Here is a 15,551-nt window from a genome sequence, read left to right as displayed (position 1 = left end):
CCCAGGTAGTTTCAGGGAAGGCTGACTGGAGTTAGCCTGAATGCGGGGAAGGAGAGAGACAGATCATGGTGGGGAAATATCGACTCCCCTGGGCCTTTCTGAGATGAAATTGATTCTCAAAGCACTCCATGCCAGCCTGCAAAGATGGATACCAACATCCACCTCAGCCAAAATGCTCTGGAGCTGGCTCAGGAATGGGGGACAACTTGGGAAATGTAGGGACCAACAAGAGCAGAGTGACGACAGCCCCTGCCCCTCCAGCCTGGGCTGCACGAGTACACACGTATGGGCAGAACCTGCCCTACACCGTGAAGCTCTTGAGGTAAAACCCTCACGGTGATGGGCACGGGAGCAGCCGGTGGCACACAGCCTTCCTCCTCTCTGCCATGGGGACGAGAAGACCCCTCACACCTTGCTACCAAAATGGCTAGGAGACCTCACTGTGATCTGAATTGCTCCTCCATGCTAAGCCACAGCCCGCCAGCCTTGGGGCAGGTCCAAGCTGCTCCCACAGGGAGGAGGAGGACATGTCCGCCATGTCCCCTTCCAGCCGCTCCCCACAGGGGAGGCCTGAGGGCATCGCCGCCATGGTAACAGCCTGTCTCACCCCACAGGCACCAAGGAATGGCCAGAGCATGGTCCCTGACCACATCGCTGTATTACCTGCCTCAGCTTTGGCAAGGAATGAGCAGCGTGTGTGTAAGACATCCCTCTGCCCCATGGCTCCCCCTGAGGGGGCACATCCCTGCTTCCTCCTGCACCCCCCAGCGCTCTCCCCTCATCTCCAGCCCCACAGCGGGGACCCGGTGCTGAACTGAGATGGCAAAATTCACCTTTGTGCTTAACACCCCTCCCGCCCCCCCCCCCCAGGAAAGCACCTCGACAATAGACCACAAATAAAGACAAACCACTTATTCTTTCATCTGGCCCCAGCACAGAGAGCAGCGTGAGCCTGGCTGAAAGGGCCCCTCGCCCACAGCGGCAGCGATCCATGGAGACAAAAGAAAGGCAGCTACAAAACACGTAGTTTAAAAGGTTTTGCTTCCATTTCTGGTGCCCCGGGTCCCTGCTGGCAGCGCTGTGGTGGAGGCCCACGCGCCGGGCACACCGCGCCGGAGCCAGGATTCGGCTCCTCCTTCGCTGGTGAATAAACACTCATTATTCCCACCCTAGGGAACGCGGTACCTGAGCTCCGCCACAGGAACTAAAGCAAAAGCAAGAGCACAGCAGGCAGGCCATTTTCTTGCCGTTTGGCCAGCTTATCATAGCCTTCCTAAAGGCGTACAGCAGCTCCCCTTTTGCCTGCTGTTCCCAGTCGACCTTCAACAAATGGCCCCGTCATGCTGAGGCCGACATTTCCCTGTGGAGCTGCCCACCCTGCCAGTGCGCCCACACTACAAGAGAGATTCAGGGCACATTAGCCAGCAACAACCTTTATCCTAGCTCAAAAATACCGAGCAGATCCAAATTTACCCTTATTTGCGCATATACATACACATATACGCTCCTCTACCTTTCAAGAACGAAGGTAAAGATGAGACCATTAAGCCACTCATGGTCAATGTTATTCTGCTATTAGCACACCCCACTCTGCTCTTCCAGGCTCCAGATGATTCTTGTAATGGGGATTCAGATCTCTGGCTCTGATGCAAACTGGGCTGACCTTGGGCACTCACCCTTCCCGCACCTCAGTCTGCCATCCATAGCGCGGAGGTGACAATCCTCATTTCTCACACCTGCCTTAGTCTAGACAGCACGAGCTATTTGGAGCAAAGGCTGGTCTCAGAACAGCACTCAACACCCTAGGTGGTACTGCACACAACTACAGCCTCTAAATACTGTAATACAAACCAAGAAAATAACCACCAGAAGATCACTACAGACAGAACTCGGAGACGTTCTTCTAGAGGTAGTTCTTGGTGGGAAAAGGATAAAAAACAAAAGTCAGACAAAAGCTTTGTCATCTCCCAACAACCAGGTCACGTTAGCTTAAACGGTGACATCTCTCTTCATTATTTCTCACCCCTCGCTAACTTCAAGAGCAAGCAGGAAGGAATCCCATGGTGTTCTCACTGGCATACAAAGCGTTAAACCCCCTCTCTTCCTCCTCCCCCTTCCCTTTGGTTTTTGGGCTGAAACTTTCTGCTGATCTAGTGAAACTCCATCACCGTTTTCCACAGCTGCTGACAGGCTCATAATCACAGAAGGAGCACAAGGTGCTCCCCAGCTACAGCCCTGGGCGGTAGCGCTTTCATCTCCCCTCCTAAAATCCTCTCCAGGAATGTGAGATCTGGCTCCAGCCATGCACTGAGTGTTTCTTAGCTGCTGTAGGAAATGTGTTTTACACACACGGGCTGCTGCATGCAGCAGATGCATGCCCTGCATTTGAGGGATCTGGGTGGGAGTGCTGAGCAGCGGGAACAACCTGGAGGCACGGCCAGAGGAGCAGAGGAACAGCTTTGTCACACCAGTGACCAGGAGATAAAGAGGAGAGCAGAGGGTAGGAAGGATGGGAAAATCAGTGGGGATAAAGAGAGATCAACAGGGAAAATTTCGATTAGATATTAGGAAGAAATTCTTTATTATGAGGGTGCTGAGGCGCTGGCACAGGGTGCCCAGAGAAGCTGTGGCTGCCCCATCCCTGGCAGTGTTCAAGCCCAGGTTGGACACAGGGGCTTGGAGCAACCTGCTCTAGTGGAAGGTGTCCCTGCCCGTGGCAGGGGGTTGGAACTGGAGGAGCTTTAAGGTCCCTTCCAACCCAAACCAGTCTGATTCTATGAAAATGCAAGGGAACTGGAGCAAGATGGAAAGGAGGGAGGTGTTCAGAGCCAGAGCAAGGAAGTGAAGATTAGACAGAAGAGACAAACCACGGAGCAGATGAAAACAGGAGAGAGCAGCCAAATTTGAGACAGATGGAGAGTGGGGAGCAAGAATGTGATGTTTGGAATGGGTATGTATTTCAAAGCAGAGGCATTAGGGAGCGGGGGGGAGCTTGCAAGAGGGGTAGAGGCAAGAAAGATGGCTCTGTAATTTACATTTGTCTTCGCAAGAGGAGCGAGAGCTGCAAACCGGGAGCAGGACTGATGCAGGTGGTGGGGAGGGTCTCTATGGAGACGCTCAACAAGACTGAAAACACCCCTTTGGAAGGGTCCTGCACAGACTCTGGCCCTTGAATCCAGGGTTTTACTGACAGATTCTGCAGGTTTTTTTCCCCACGGGCTGTTCCTCAGTGCCTCACAAATAAAATTAAAATGAGGGGTTTCTGACAGAACAAACAAACAAGGAGTGAATTATATTCCATTTCCCCGTCAATAACTTCTCCCCAACCCAGTCGTCTTATCATCATAAAAAGTCCATTAAGCAGTAATTGGGGAGGCAGCAGAACGCGGGGCTGGTCCGTGGAACACAAGCACACTCGCTCCCCAACTGGCCTTTTCTGGGAAGGCAGACAGGATAATTATAGGCTTCAGACAGAGACTTCCTCTTACTGTCAGCAGCTCTTGGCTCCCTTCAGGGAGATGGGACTGGCGAGGCTGGGAAAGGAGGGTAAAAAAAGATTGAGGATGTTTTTTTAGAAGTGAAATGCTTCCACCTTGCTATTCCCCTGCTGCTGATCCACCAAAGCCCTTACCCACCTCAGGAAAGCTGGGCTACACCGGAGTGAAGGCACGCTTTTTCCCTGTTGGACACAGGGGAATGTCACTTGAAAGATTACTCCTCTCCCTTCTTGCAAGGCCCCAGAGAATGAAGGACAGCAGTGAAGGATATGACCCAGCATGGGATTTAAGACAAGCAGAAGATGGGTGAGAAAGATCAAGAATTAATTTCGTCCTCCTTTGCTCCACTGGCTGTCCAACAACCCCAATGCCTGCTCCTTTCTGATGCCAGCGCGTGCTGCCAGCTCCCACCTTGCCCCTCAGCCTGAACGAGGCAGCACACCTTTCATAGCCAGCACCATACCAAGCTGTTCTTGCCATGAGGTTTATCATTTTAGGGATCTGGCACATCCAGGCAGCCTTCAGGCTCCTATCTGCAACTCACTCAGATACAGACCCTTTGGAAGAGGAGGTACGAGCCTGCAGCAGTGGAAGCAGGATAAGACTGAGGCTACCAAAGATCTATTCCTAGTTCTGACACCCAAGGTGAGAAAAACCACGTTATCCTGCCTGCTGGAGGGGAAGCATAACTCTTCCTTCTGGTCTAGTTTTCAGAGATGGGACCAAGCCTTATCGCAGGGGAACAGCAGCTAGCATGAAGTCATCCAGTTTCAGCAGGAATTCTCCAGGCTACCATCATACATCCATATGTATGGAAGGGATCCACCTCCCTCCACAGCACGCAGGGTGTTTGTCACTGCCATGGATCAGTCACAAACCCAGTGCCTGGCACCCTGATACAGCCAAGGAAAACATTCTTCCAACTGGGATTTATGCAAATGTACAGGGCATATTGTAAATATACCCTGCCCCTGTTCTGCAGGGGGTGGGATGGTATTCTGGACCTTCCTCCCTTCCTCACAGGAAAACTGGTATCTGGTGCTTCCCACCTGAGATGGGCAGTGTCCGGTAAGAGCTGTGGCATCGCGGAAGCCTGGAGCACCATGTGGGCTCAGTGTAATGAATGAGAAATAGGGGATTAACACTTGGGTGTTACTGGGTGTTACTGGGTGTCACTGGGGGTGAAGGGATCTGGATTTTGGCAGGCAGCTGGTGCTCAGCATCAGAATGGGATTCTGCACGTCGGGCAGGAAAGGACGGAAAGAGGCAGCATGTAGCTGTGTAAGGAGTATGTTAATGAGGGAATGTGATCTAGAAGATGCAAGATTGAGTTTGCTTTTCAACGCATTCTGTGGCCCCCTTCCACAAATCTCTTCTTCCCGTGCCTCAGTTTCCCCACCTCCCTGCTCTTACCAATTCAGATGGAGAGCACTTCAGGTGTACTGACTGCTTCTCTCCCTGCTTCCTGCCTGCACCCAGCACAGCATGGTTCCATTCCCCCTGCCTGGTACTATCAACCAGAGGAGCAGAGGAGCAAGTAGGTGGTAGTGCAGACGGACCTCTGGCCAGGATTCTCGTTCACCTTCTGGTACTACAACACAATGGCAGGAAGAAAGCTGCTCCTTGTGAGCAGCAAGAGCTGAAGCAGACAAGCAATGCTGTCATGTAAGACGGCAGCCCTGGGATCAGCTGCTGAAGGGCCACCAAGCACAGGGGCACACGCAGCCTCAGAACGTGGCCAGCCAGCGCCCTGGGGGTACACGAGGGCTTTCAATCAACTGTAACAACATCTCATTCCGTATTTGTCTGCAAGTCTTATAACAAGGCATAATAACCCAGAGCAAGAGCAAGAAACCCAAGGAGCTATCCTGGCAATTTAATGAGGCCCCCATGTCCATCAATGTCATGTCAGCAATCCTGGATTGTTTGCAATCAGAAGCTTAAGGCAGGGAGCTCTGCCTCCCCTTGCTACATTGCTAGCACAGCTTCTGCTGTGCCATCGATATTGGCATCCTGGAGAATGCACTCCCACCTGGAAAAGACACAGCCAGAAAGGACTTGGCTCTTGACTCAACTTCCACTGCTCTGTTTGAGTCGCTAAAAAAATCAGTCTATGGGAGGTACCAAAACATGAAAAGCCACCTCCTACGGGACAAGCATGAAAGCAGCAAAAGCTTAACGTGCAAGGATCCCAGCTCCCAGGGGGACATGCCATCTTAATATAGCCCAGCAGAGGTCCTGAGCTGCTGAAAAGCGACAGTGGAGTCAGCAGCAACGGGGAAAACAAACTGCTACAACCTTCTGCATCTCATGGTCCTTCAGAGCAAGCGCAGCGCTGGAAGCCCCAAGGATGTGATCAGCGAGATGGGTTCTGATCTCTGGGTCAGTGATATGACCAAAGACCTTTGCAAAACGTAAGCACGTATGTGAGGTCCCATCTTGTATCACTGTTCAGATGGGGCTGCAGCACTACAGTAGATTTGCCAGCTAATACATTCTTGTAGGGACCAGCTGGGGGTGAAGGGCACTCCAGGTAAGTAATACACCATCTAATAAAACTCTTGTCCTTCTTTTGCTCTTTAATTCCTGTAAATAAAAGCTATATTACTTCCACTTCCTACCTGTTGTCTGCTTCTTTCTTTCAGTCAAAAGAGGAAGTTTCCTGGTCTACAGGAAAGGTACAATTCCTACAGTACAGTTTTGGGTGTTTTCAAAAGCTTGTTACATCATTCCTATCAGACCTCTGGTAAGAGAGTCCAGCTCATATTTTCCATGAACCAAAAGTTGATTCTGGGTATACAACCTTGAAACACCTTACCCTGGGCCTTACCAGTAAATTGTGAGCTTATCAGTATTGAGATTGGGTTGTTGAGGGAGCTCAAGATGGGAGATCTTGAAAACAAGAAACCAAAACCTACTAAAGCCATGACTAATGGGTGAACACAAACTTCAACAATCATGAACTTCAACTCCTACCACACATTACAGTTTCTGTCTCTGAACCACTATACTCATCGTTCAGATTTGTAGCGGGCACATCAACACAAAAGAAGGGAAAAATGGGAGACTCCAACAACAGTGCTGAGAACTGAGAGCAGTGGGAATCTTACAGAGTCAGCTTTGGGATAACCAGAGATTCCGTGAGCCAGAAACAGTGCAACACATGAGCAAGAGAGACTGGAAACATGGAAAAGCAGCAGCAAGGACGCCTTAAATTCTTCTATCTAGACAGTAATTGAGGAAGGTGAGGTTTTGGGTTTAGTAGGACAGTTTCTACTCGTGTTAGACCCCAGCCAGAAGGCTGCAATGCAGCCCCTCCAGGCACTGGGGCAGAAGGTGAAGGCTGTCCCTCAAGTGGCAGCTACTGGAATTAACCACAATTAGCAGATCTTCTAAGGAAAGGGGCCTATCATAAAGAGAAAGACTACGCAGAAAGCCCTCAAACCCAACCAGATCCTACCCATAGAACAGACAAAGACCAACGAGAGCTGAAGGATCTTCCTGGGTCACTGGGTGATGATCACGAGAGCCAGTCTCAAGGTGATCTTTAACAGCTCATCGGCACAATACCCCCACTGTCATTTTATACATCCATTGCAAGAGACCCAAGTCCAGGCTGAATATGTGTCAGTGTCGGCACTCAACAGCACGCTCCGCCTGACGAATAAACCCACCAGCTCCACGGAGGTGAGGGAGGAAGAGGACGGAGCCAAATTAATTTGACTTTATTAATTAAAACCCCCACCAAGTCTGCTCACCCCACCACTGTGGGGGCTGTGTGTGTGCTGGGGGGGAGCTGTGCTCATTAATTATGCAGAAAATGCAAAACTATCGGCCTCTGAACGAGCTGAAACTGAGGAGAAACCCTTTCAGAGCGGGCAGAAACGGTTCCCCAAGGCAGCTGAGATTTCTCTTGCAACTTCAAAGGACAATAAATTATTCAGAGCGCTCGCGCCACTCTGCGCGCTCTCACACTCTCTCCCCTTCTCAATTTTATGCTCCTGAGTCAATTAAAGGTTTGGAGGACTCGGAGAAACTTTGTGGAATGCTAAACCACTTGCAGCTCTTTCTGTGGAGTTGGGTGGGTTTTTTTCTTCTTTAAAGCTTTGCTTTTCCTCTTGGCCTCAAAAGGCAACAGAAATGATTCTGTGCATTCGAGATGAAGGTACCAGCGTTGGTTTTAAGTAAGCCTGCATGATACAGCAGTGTTTCATGTCTGCAACAAGCAAGATGGGACACGCTTAATCTTCTCTGCGCAACGATAATGTGAAAACAGGTCAAGCCATATTCCATGTCAACTGTGTGAATCATTCGTTGCAATAGCCCCTTTCAAAGTCTTAGTGGTAGATGTCCAAAATGTATTTATAATGCTCTCTCCTGGCACTCTTCAGGTCTAGGTTAGCTGTGATCTCTTCCATAGTCACGCTGTTATCTGCTGTGCCCTTGGACGGAACAAGCGGCTCCTCTGCCAAGCCCTAACAGGACTGTTTAGCGTTTCCAGTATGAGAACCCCAAACCGAGCCTGAGCCTAATTACACCGGACAACAACATGGCAAGAGAAGTCCTTGCTCAGAAAAGCAAACCTAGGCAAGCAAAAGGAGGGCAGAAGGGTTGAGAGGTGCACTCACAGAGCAAGGACGCTCCCGACTCCCGTTCAGTGCGCAGCCCACTGATGGTTCTGCATGCAGCAGATGGCATAAAACGTGACTGTGTTCATGAACTTTAACAATCCCCCCAAATTAAAGGCAGCTGCAGTGCAGGGAACATCACAGCTTTCTAAGGTGGGAACTGGGACCAATTGACTTGCAAGAGAACATCCTTGACTGGAGGGGAAGAGTGGCACAGAGTAAATAAAACCGTTCTTCAGAGATTGTGTCCCACAGGCCAATTCGAGCCCAGATTCCATCCCACACACACTGAAGAACGACATTCCTCTGGTCAGGCGGCCTTGAAAAGCACTCTGCTTGCCTTCTAAGAATAATATTGGGCTTGCCAGGCCACAGAAAGGGTGGGAATACCCTCAGAGATTCCCTTTAGTGACCTGGGAGATTCCTATCTAGCTGGTCTTGAAAAGACACAACCACACAGCCCTTGCCGAGCAGATGAAGAGCTGATGTGCGCCAGGGTTTTGGGGAGATAACCAGGAAGATCTTGTCCTTCCTGGTAGCAAGTGCAAGAACTGTCTGAGTGAAACGGACACCCAAAGGGGAAAGTCACAAAGACGTAAGTATTGGCTTCCTGGTAAAGCCTGACACAGAGTGAAAGCTCTAATTTTGGCATCCAGGTATGGTGAAGACATACTTTTTCTCTCTCACAAATACTCTGTAGATGACATTTCCACACAAGGCGCTTGTTTACACAACAAACAGATGCTCTTTTCCCCTAACTTAACCATCTAATGAAGCTGAGCAGCAAGAACCTCTGGCTGGGAAAAGATCCTTTACCAGGAGACACCCATGACTGGGTCCCAAGCACCCGCAGATGCTGCTGTCCCCAGGTGCTCCTCAGCAGACATTAATCTAATAAGCATTTGTAGTGTGGGGCACAGCTGAGACCCGGGAGGTGACAGCATCTCCTGCCCCCAAGGAAGCTCTTTCAAAAGATGACTTATTTCCTCTCCAGTTCCTATAGAAGGCAAACAGAGAAGAGCCAAAGAGCTACATCACTCAATCCAAGCAGCGAAGGTTTAATTTAATCAGGCACTTAAACAAGGTGACACAGAAGCTTAATTCAGTGTCCTTGAGTGGGATGACAACTAGTCCAGAACCCTCAGCAACCACAGCCTGGGTGGCAGCTGGCAGATGGAGAAGGCAGCAAAGGAAAGGGCAATTCAGAAACAAGGACAGCAAGGCATCTCCTTGCCTACAAAGGCAACCGGTACCTAGGGAACACAAGCAGCAAGAGCATTCGGGAAGGAAGCAGGGATCTCTGCCTTCTAGGAGGCTGCAATTCAGATGCTGCCTTCTCTTGCATACCATGAAGACCCTACTCACTGAAGGAACAATGTGCAACATGAAGTAGAAAATCCACCACCTACCAACTGACCACACAACTTCCTAGATGTCCCCACCTTAACTTCTGCAACCCCTTCAGCCCATACCCATGGGAAAAAAGCCTTTCTGCAGTATCCCCCCAGCTCCTCACCCGCAGCAGGCACACTGTCATGTACCTGAGTTGCTTGCGGGGCAATTCAGCCTCATTTCAACATCTTCCTTCTCGTGGGTCAGTGCTGTTGCGTTGTCACATACCAGTCTCAAACACTTGTAAATGGAGCAGCTTTCTCCCACAGTGCAGAAAGATTCACTTCCCATTGATGTCGTCTTAACACGTCTAAGATGGAGCCTCCTTGATTTTTACAGCCATCTTATCTGTCAACTGCTGTCTTGGCCAACAACAGATCAAAGCCAGGACCTCCAGAGCTAAAAGCTGTGAGCTCTGTTGCGGAGGCTAATCCTCTGTGGATAAAAGCATGGGAGGGACCATTCAGCAGAGAGGAGCCAGATCCATCTCTAAGTTGCTGTGATCTGGATCTCAGCGAGACAAGCCTGCAGCCAGCCACCAGCTCCTACATCACATGCCATGGAGCACACACGTTCCACACACCTTTCTTCGTTGCACCAGCTCCTGAAGCACAGTGCTGCTTCATCAGCCTGAACATGGAGACAGGCTGAGAACATTGGGGCTGTTCAGCCTGGAGAAGAGAAGCTGCGTGGAGACCTCAGAGCAGCTTCCAGTGTCTGAAGAGGGCTACAAGGATGCTGGAGAGGGACTCTTCATCAGGGACTGTAGTGATAGGACAAGGGGTGATGGGTTCAAACTGAAACAGGGGAAGTTCAGGTTAGATCTGAGGCAGAAGTTCTTCCCTGTGAGGGTGCTGAGGCGCTGGCACAGGGTGCCCAAAGAAGTGGTGGTTGCTCCATCCCTGGCAGTGTTCAAGGCCAGGTTGGATGGAGTCTTGGGTGACATGGTTTAGTGTGAGGTGTCCCTGCCCATGGCAGGGGGTTAGAACTGGATGATCTTAAGGTCCTTTCCAACACAAACCATCCTGTGATTCTATGATTATGACCTGCACGAGCACCTCTCCCAACCCACCACACGCGTTTTCCACCCTCTCCACCAGCCCCACACGCGTGGTGCAGCCCCTGCTGCCATCTGCTGCCAGCCTCCACGGATGCTCTGCAGCTCCGGGAGCACGAGAGCCCCCCGCACACATGGGCCCAGCATGAATGACTGTGTTCTGCAAATTACCAGTGGAACAAGGGCAATGAAAAGGGAAGCGAGCCAGGGTAATGCGTCATCAAAGGGGCTTTATTCTTTTATTTTGTCAACTGCAATTTAGATTTAATTATTTATGGTAATACTCCGGAGTGTGCTAGTAAGCGTTCTGTAATGTCATTTATAAAAGGAAGGAAACCTAAGTAATAACTAATGTTTGCTACTGCATCTGCTATTAAATCTTTGCTGGGGTGGAGAGAGCCACACACCAGCCTCCTGCGTATGCAAAGTACCAATTAGCAAAGCACTATTGTAAAATGCAAAGGTTTAATCAATGGGAAAAAACCACTTGAAAACAGTGAGCATGCTGATTTCAGTTATCAAAACCACCACATTTCTATACAGTAAGGAGCTTTTTATCTGCAACTGAGGAGCACTTAAGAGTGGGTACGTTGCTCCTTTGGGTAGCAGAGGAGGGCAGGAGTACCTGACCACTGCCCTAAGGCCCAGCCAAATGCACTTTGCACAGTGCTGGCAGGAAACATCCCATCCAGCACCAGCCACTGAGATGAGACTGATTTTGCCTACGCTCAAAATGAGATGTTTCAAGGTGCTCACTGCAGAGGTTTCATGACTCAGGTTGGGTTTGACTGGGAAAAACAAGGCTTGGTTCTGTGCCCACGTACATCAGCCATTTGGGAAACTATTCCCTTCCCCAGTCCCATACCCACACCTTATCTGTCCATGCTGTTGGGTTTTCTACCAGCTCTAAGGGGCACAAGTCCTGCCTCTGGCTGTGCAGCACATCTGGGCACAGCTCTTGGGGAAGGTCTCCCCTAACTCACTGCAGCAATGCTGATTAATGCTGCTCGTACAACCAGCTGAATCCTTAACAAAATAATACATTCCAGTTAATGAGAGACCATTGAAAATAATCATGGAGGGAGCAATTTCCAGGGCTATGGCTGCCCTTGACCATACAGAAGAAACAAAGAACGTGTCCATATACAACTGAAGAAAAAGAGAAGAAACAGGTCTGCTTTATACCTTCCAATGATTATCCTCGTCAGCTTCCCAAGGAAGAACAGCAGGCAGAAAGTGCTGTGGTGCTTTGGGTTTTTAATTTAAATGGCAGTTTCCTTTAAATAGAATGTTCCTGCCATGGAAAGATTTAAATCACTGACTGAGATCAATTAGCCTAGGAAACAAGGGAAGTATTTTAATGGCCCTTTGATTGCAGAGGCCACAGCTCCTCCAGCGCTGCACTGGAAGAGGAGGCAAGTTCCAGCTTTCAGCCCCATGTTTTGCTGCAAGGGGAGCCGTTCCCCTGCGAAGCTGGGAAGGTGCTGCCCTCCCAAGAGCTTCCCAGGAGAGTCCCAGGGCTTTCCTACCTGGGATGTTGGGCTTGCACAGCCCCTGGGGGCTGCAAGGCCTTGGCAGCCCTTCTGGTGAATTAGGGCAGGAAATCGGGTCAGCGCCACGGCAAGCGCCAGCCAAATGGAAGCCAGCCAAGGGATTACACGAGAGGCAGTGTGGCAGAGCCCAGGGCCATCTGATGGGAGAGGACACTGTCAGAACAGAGTGACAGCTCCTCACACAGCCTCTGCAGTTGTGACAGACAAAGCTGTTTGCTGTTTGCATGCCTCAGTGGGGAGCATTGCAGACCGGCTCGGATGCTCCTGACTGGCCTGGCACAGACCAGGCCTCTCCAGGCGGAATTCAGCTGCCCCTCCAAAATCAGGAGCTACCAACTCAGCAGCAGCAGCAGGCACGGAGCAATTCCAACAACTGGCATCTCCATGGCATACAGGTCAGGGAGGTGCTGATGTGCTCTACAGGTTAGGAGAAGAGACAATGTCTGGCCCAACTTCAGTTGCACCTCAAGCAGGTACGAGCAGCCCCACCTCAGACACCGTGTCCTGCAACTTGCAATGTTCCCTATGTACATCTGTGAGCAGAAGGAGTTAAAAAAGCACAAAACCTCCCCATTCAGGATCCAAGGACACTGCAGAACTACAGAAGAGAGAAACTTGGCTGCTAGCAGCAAGGTGTCTGCTGAGCAGTGACAGATTTCAGCAGGGCTTGGGCCACACAATTGGTGCCTTCTGTGTGTGATCAGCATCAGCCCTTCCTCAGGACAGGTTTCCACCAGAAGTGCTTCGTAGCAGTCAGACAGCATGTGAGATCTCCTGGCTCTGCTGGAACCTCTGAGATCTCACCCCACAGAAGACAAGGACAGGCAAGACGCTCATTCCTTCCCAGCAAAACCAAACCCACGGGAAAACTGAAGCCCCAGAGCCATGATTTTGAGCAGCCTTGATCCTGCAGAGCGCCCACTCCCAGCAGTGAGCACCCAGGGCTTATGTACACTTAAAAGGACCCCAGTTTTCACAAGCATGCAGCCATTGCAGTACATGACTCAGGGTCCTGCTTACACAGAGAGGCACTTGCACACACACACGCACTCCATCTGTGCCTGCAAAGCTGTACTGCTTGCTTAGAAAACAAGAGGACAAAGCGGTTTAGCTACTAGTGTTACAGCAAACCAGTGGCACGAATGGGACCCTGGAGCCCTGACATGGGGTTTTCCACCTTAAGTATCCCCTCTACTTCATCAAGAGCCAGGAATGGAGATCTCTGCTTTGCAGCCTCCTGCTTTTGGAGGAGCCAGTGCAGGTAGCAGGCTACCTACCACCAGTGCCCACCTTCACAAGCCAACAAGGCCACTCGTTCCAACTGGGCCCAGGTGGAACACAGCAGCTAGCTTGACCATCTACCCTAGGTGCTCACAGCCTTAACCATGTATCCTGGGTGCTCATAAAGAACCTACAAGAGCACTGGCTGCAACATCCTGGATAAATACTTGGGCAAAAGGCTCGTGCCAGGCTCCTTGCTGCCAAACACCGCACTGTTCCTGCTACTCAACACAGGAGTAGCTCAAACTGAAGCTTGCGTATGTCTTTATGAACACCAATGGCACCATCTGAGGTACAGCCTGACCCACAGCTACACACCAAAAAAGCGGCCCTAGAGTGAACCATCCAAGAGCAAAAGGAAACATTCTCTTTCTGCACATGAACGTGCCTCCCTGCAAAGAGGGGCTAAGCATGAACCAAACCAACCTCAGCAGTGAGGCAACGGCAAACGTATCCCCGCTCGCCTACTGCCCAGAGAGACAAAGCACTGGTAGCACTGGTCAGAACACATCTCCCAGCAAGAGCAGGAGCTGCTCACGGTAATAAACCTGATACTGAAGCGATTACGTTAAACGCTGTCACGGGCTGCGCTGAGCAGAGCAGCCCTCTCACCAGCTCCAAGCAGCTTTGTGGGGAGGAAAAAAAGTCCTAATTCAATCAGCTTGGAAGAGTCTATTCCCCACTGATCCCAAGTGATCAGCCTTCATGTCGGAGGAACATTACATTCAAGTCGCTGAAGATTTTCACTTGGGTTTTTTTTTTTGTTTCCCCTTTTCATTTTTTAAAGCAAGAATTGAAAGGCAGCAAATCTGAAACTGTGTTAAACTGGACTTGGTTCACTCAGGGGAAGGAGAAACATCATATTCTTTCTTCGGATGCTGTTTTGAATCTATCCCCGGCAAGTAACATGACAACAGTCACTAGTGTCTGACATGCCTGAAAGGCAAGAGCAGGAGAGGACAATATAGGCGAGCTGGGTGGAGATGGGGCTGGGAGAAGGGGAAGGAAGGCTCCATCAGGAGATGTCAGGCACTTCCCTTCTCTCCAGTTCTTTGGCAGTTTTAGGGGCAACCTAAGATTCAGAGCTGGCTGATTCAAAGCAGAGGAACAGCAGAGTAACTTACTTTCAGCTACGCAGCCTATCAGCAGCACAGACAGGAGGTTCACGAGGGAGACCAGCGAAGACATCCCAGGGCTGGGAAGGATCCTCATCCTCTGCAGCGGCCTTCAGCCCCAGCCGGGAAGGCTCCGGGTCAGCAGGACTCGCAGCGTCTCCCCAGCGCTGTCAGCACCTGCGGATGCACAAAGACACTCAGAGGGAGGAAGGAGGGAAGCAGCATCCAGAGAGAAGGGACACCCAAACGGAGCCCAGAGAGGCAGCGGGGTCTTGAGAGCGCACTTGCTGTGGGGGGAGCCCAGGCAGCCCTTCGCCTTGATACCACAAAGGACTCGGGTCACATATAAGGCAGAAGCTCTTCCCTGTGAGGGTGCTGAGGCGCTGGCACAGGGTGCCCAGAGAAGCTGTGGCTGCCCCATCCCTGGCAGTGTTCAAGGCCAGATTGGACACAGGGGCTTGGAGCAACCTGCTCTAGTGGAAGGTGTCCCTGCCCGTGGCAGGGGGTTGGAACTGAAGGAGCTTTGGGTCCTTTCCAGCACAAACTAGTCTGGGACTGGTCCCATAGCTGGGATTACAGCAGCTATTCTGCATGTCCCAGAGTCTCCACCCTGCTCGGTGCCTCAGCTTCCCCACCTGCCACACACAGAGGAACCGCGTTACTGAGCTATGCCTCAGGCAGCTCCGTTGCCAAGAGGCCTGGCGGGGGCCCGGGGGCAGCCTGCTCCAGCCTCCCTGCCCAGCAGGAACTGCTGAATTCCCATGCTCACACTCTCACAAAGGGAGGGAACGGCGCAAGGAGGAGAAGCGCAGTGAGGAGGCACCACCTGCCAGAGCCCGTCCTGTTTAAGGTTGAACACCCATCGGCCTCTCTCCCCCCCAACAAGGGAGAAAGGAGCAGTGAGGTGTGAAGGGATCTGAGCCGACAGGGCCCAGGCACCTCCTGAAAGGGCAATTCTTCCACATAAGCACAGGGCAGGCAAAGAAAACCACAAACCTGGCACACGAGAAACCCAGGCGGGATGGAAA

The 15,551-nt window shown here is 51.1% G+C and overlaps 1 protein-coding gene across 10 annotated transcripts in view; it reads right to left on the bottom strand.

The window, feature by feature from the left end:
- PTPRS (protein tyrosine phosphatase receptor type S) overlaps positions 1-14,700 on the bottom strand; it is a 98,138-nt gene extending 83,438 nt beyond the window's left edge. For all 10 annotated transcript variants that reach the window (XM_030509390.1, XM_030509394.1, XM_030509392.1 and 7 more), the window contains exon 1: positions 14,533-14,700. In XM_030509390.1, the coding sequence (XP_030365250.1) occupies positions 14,533-14,620 (88 nt within the window). In that variant the 5' untranslated portion in view covers positions 14,621-14,700. The remainder of the gene's footprint in view (positions 1-14,532) is intronic.
- Between the last annotated feature and the right edge of the window lie 851 nt (positions 14,701-15,551).

Source organism: Strigops habroptila, chromosome 20 (genome assembly GCF_004027225.2).
Source record: "Strigops habroptila isolate Jane chromosome 20, bStrHab1.2.pri, whole genome shotgun sequence".
Taxonomy (NCBI): Eukaryota; Metazoa; Chordata; class Aves; order Psittaciformes; family Psittacidae; genus Strigops; species Strigops habroptila.
The sequence above is the reverse complement of the archived record's forward strand: the minus strand, read 5'-3'. Positions and strand labels throughout refer to the sequence as shown.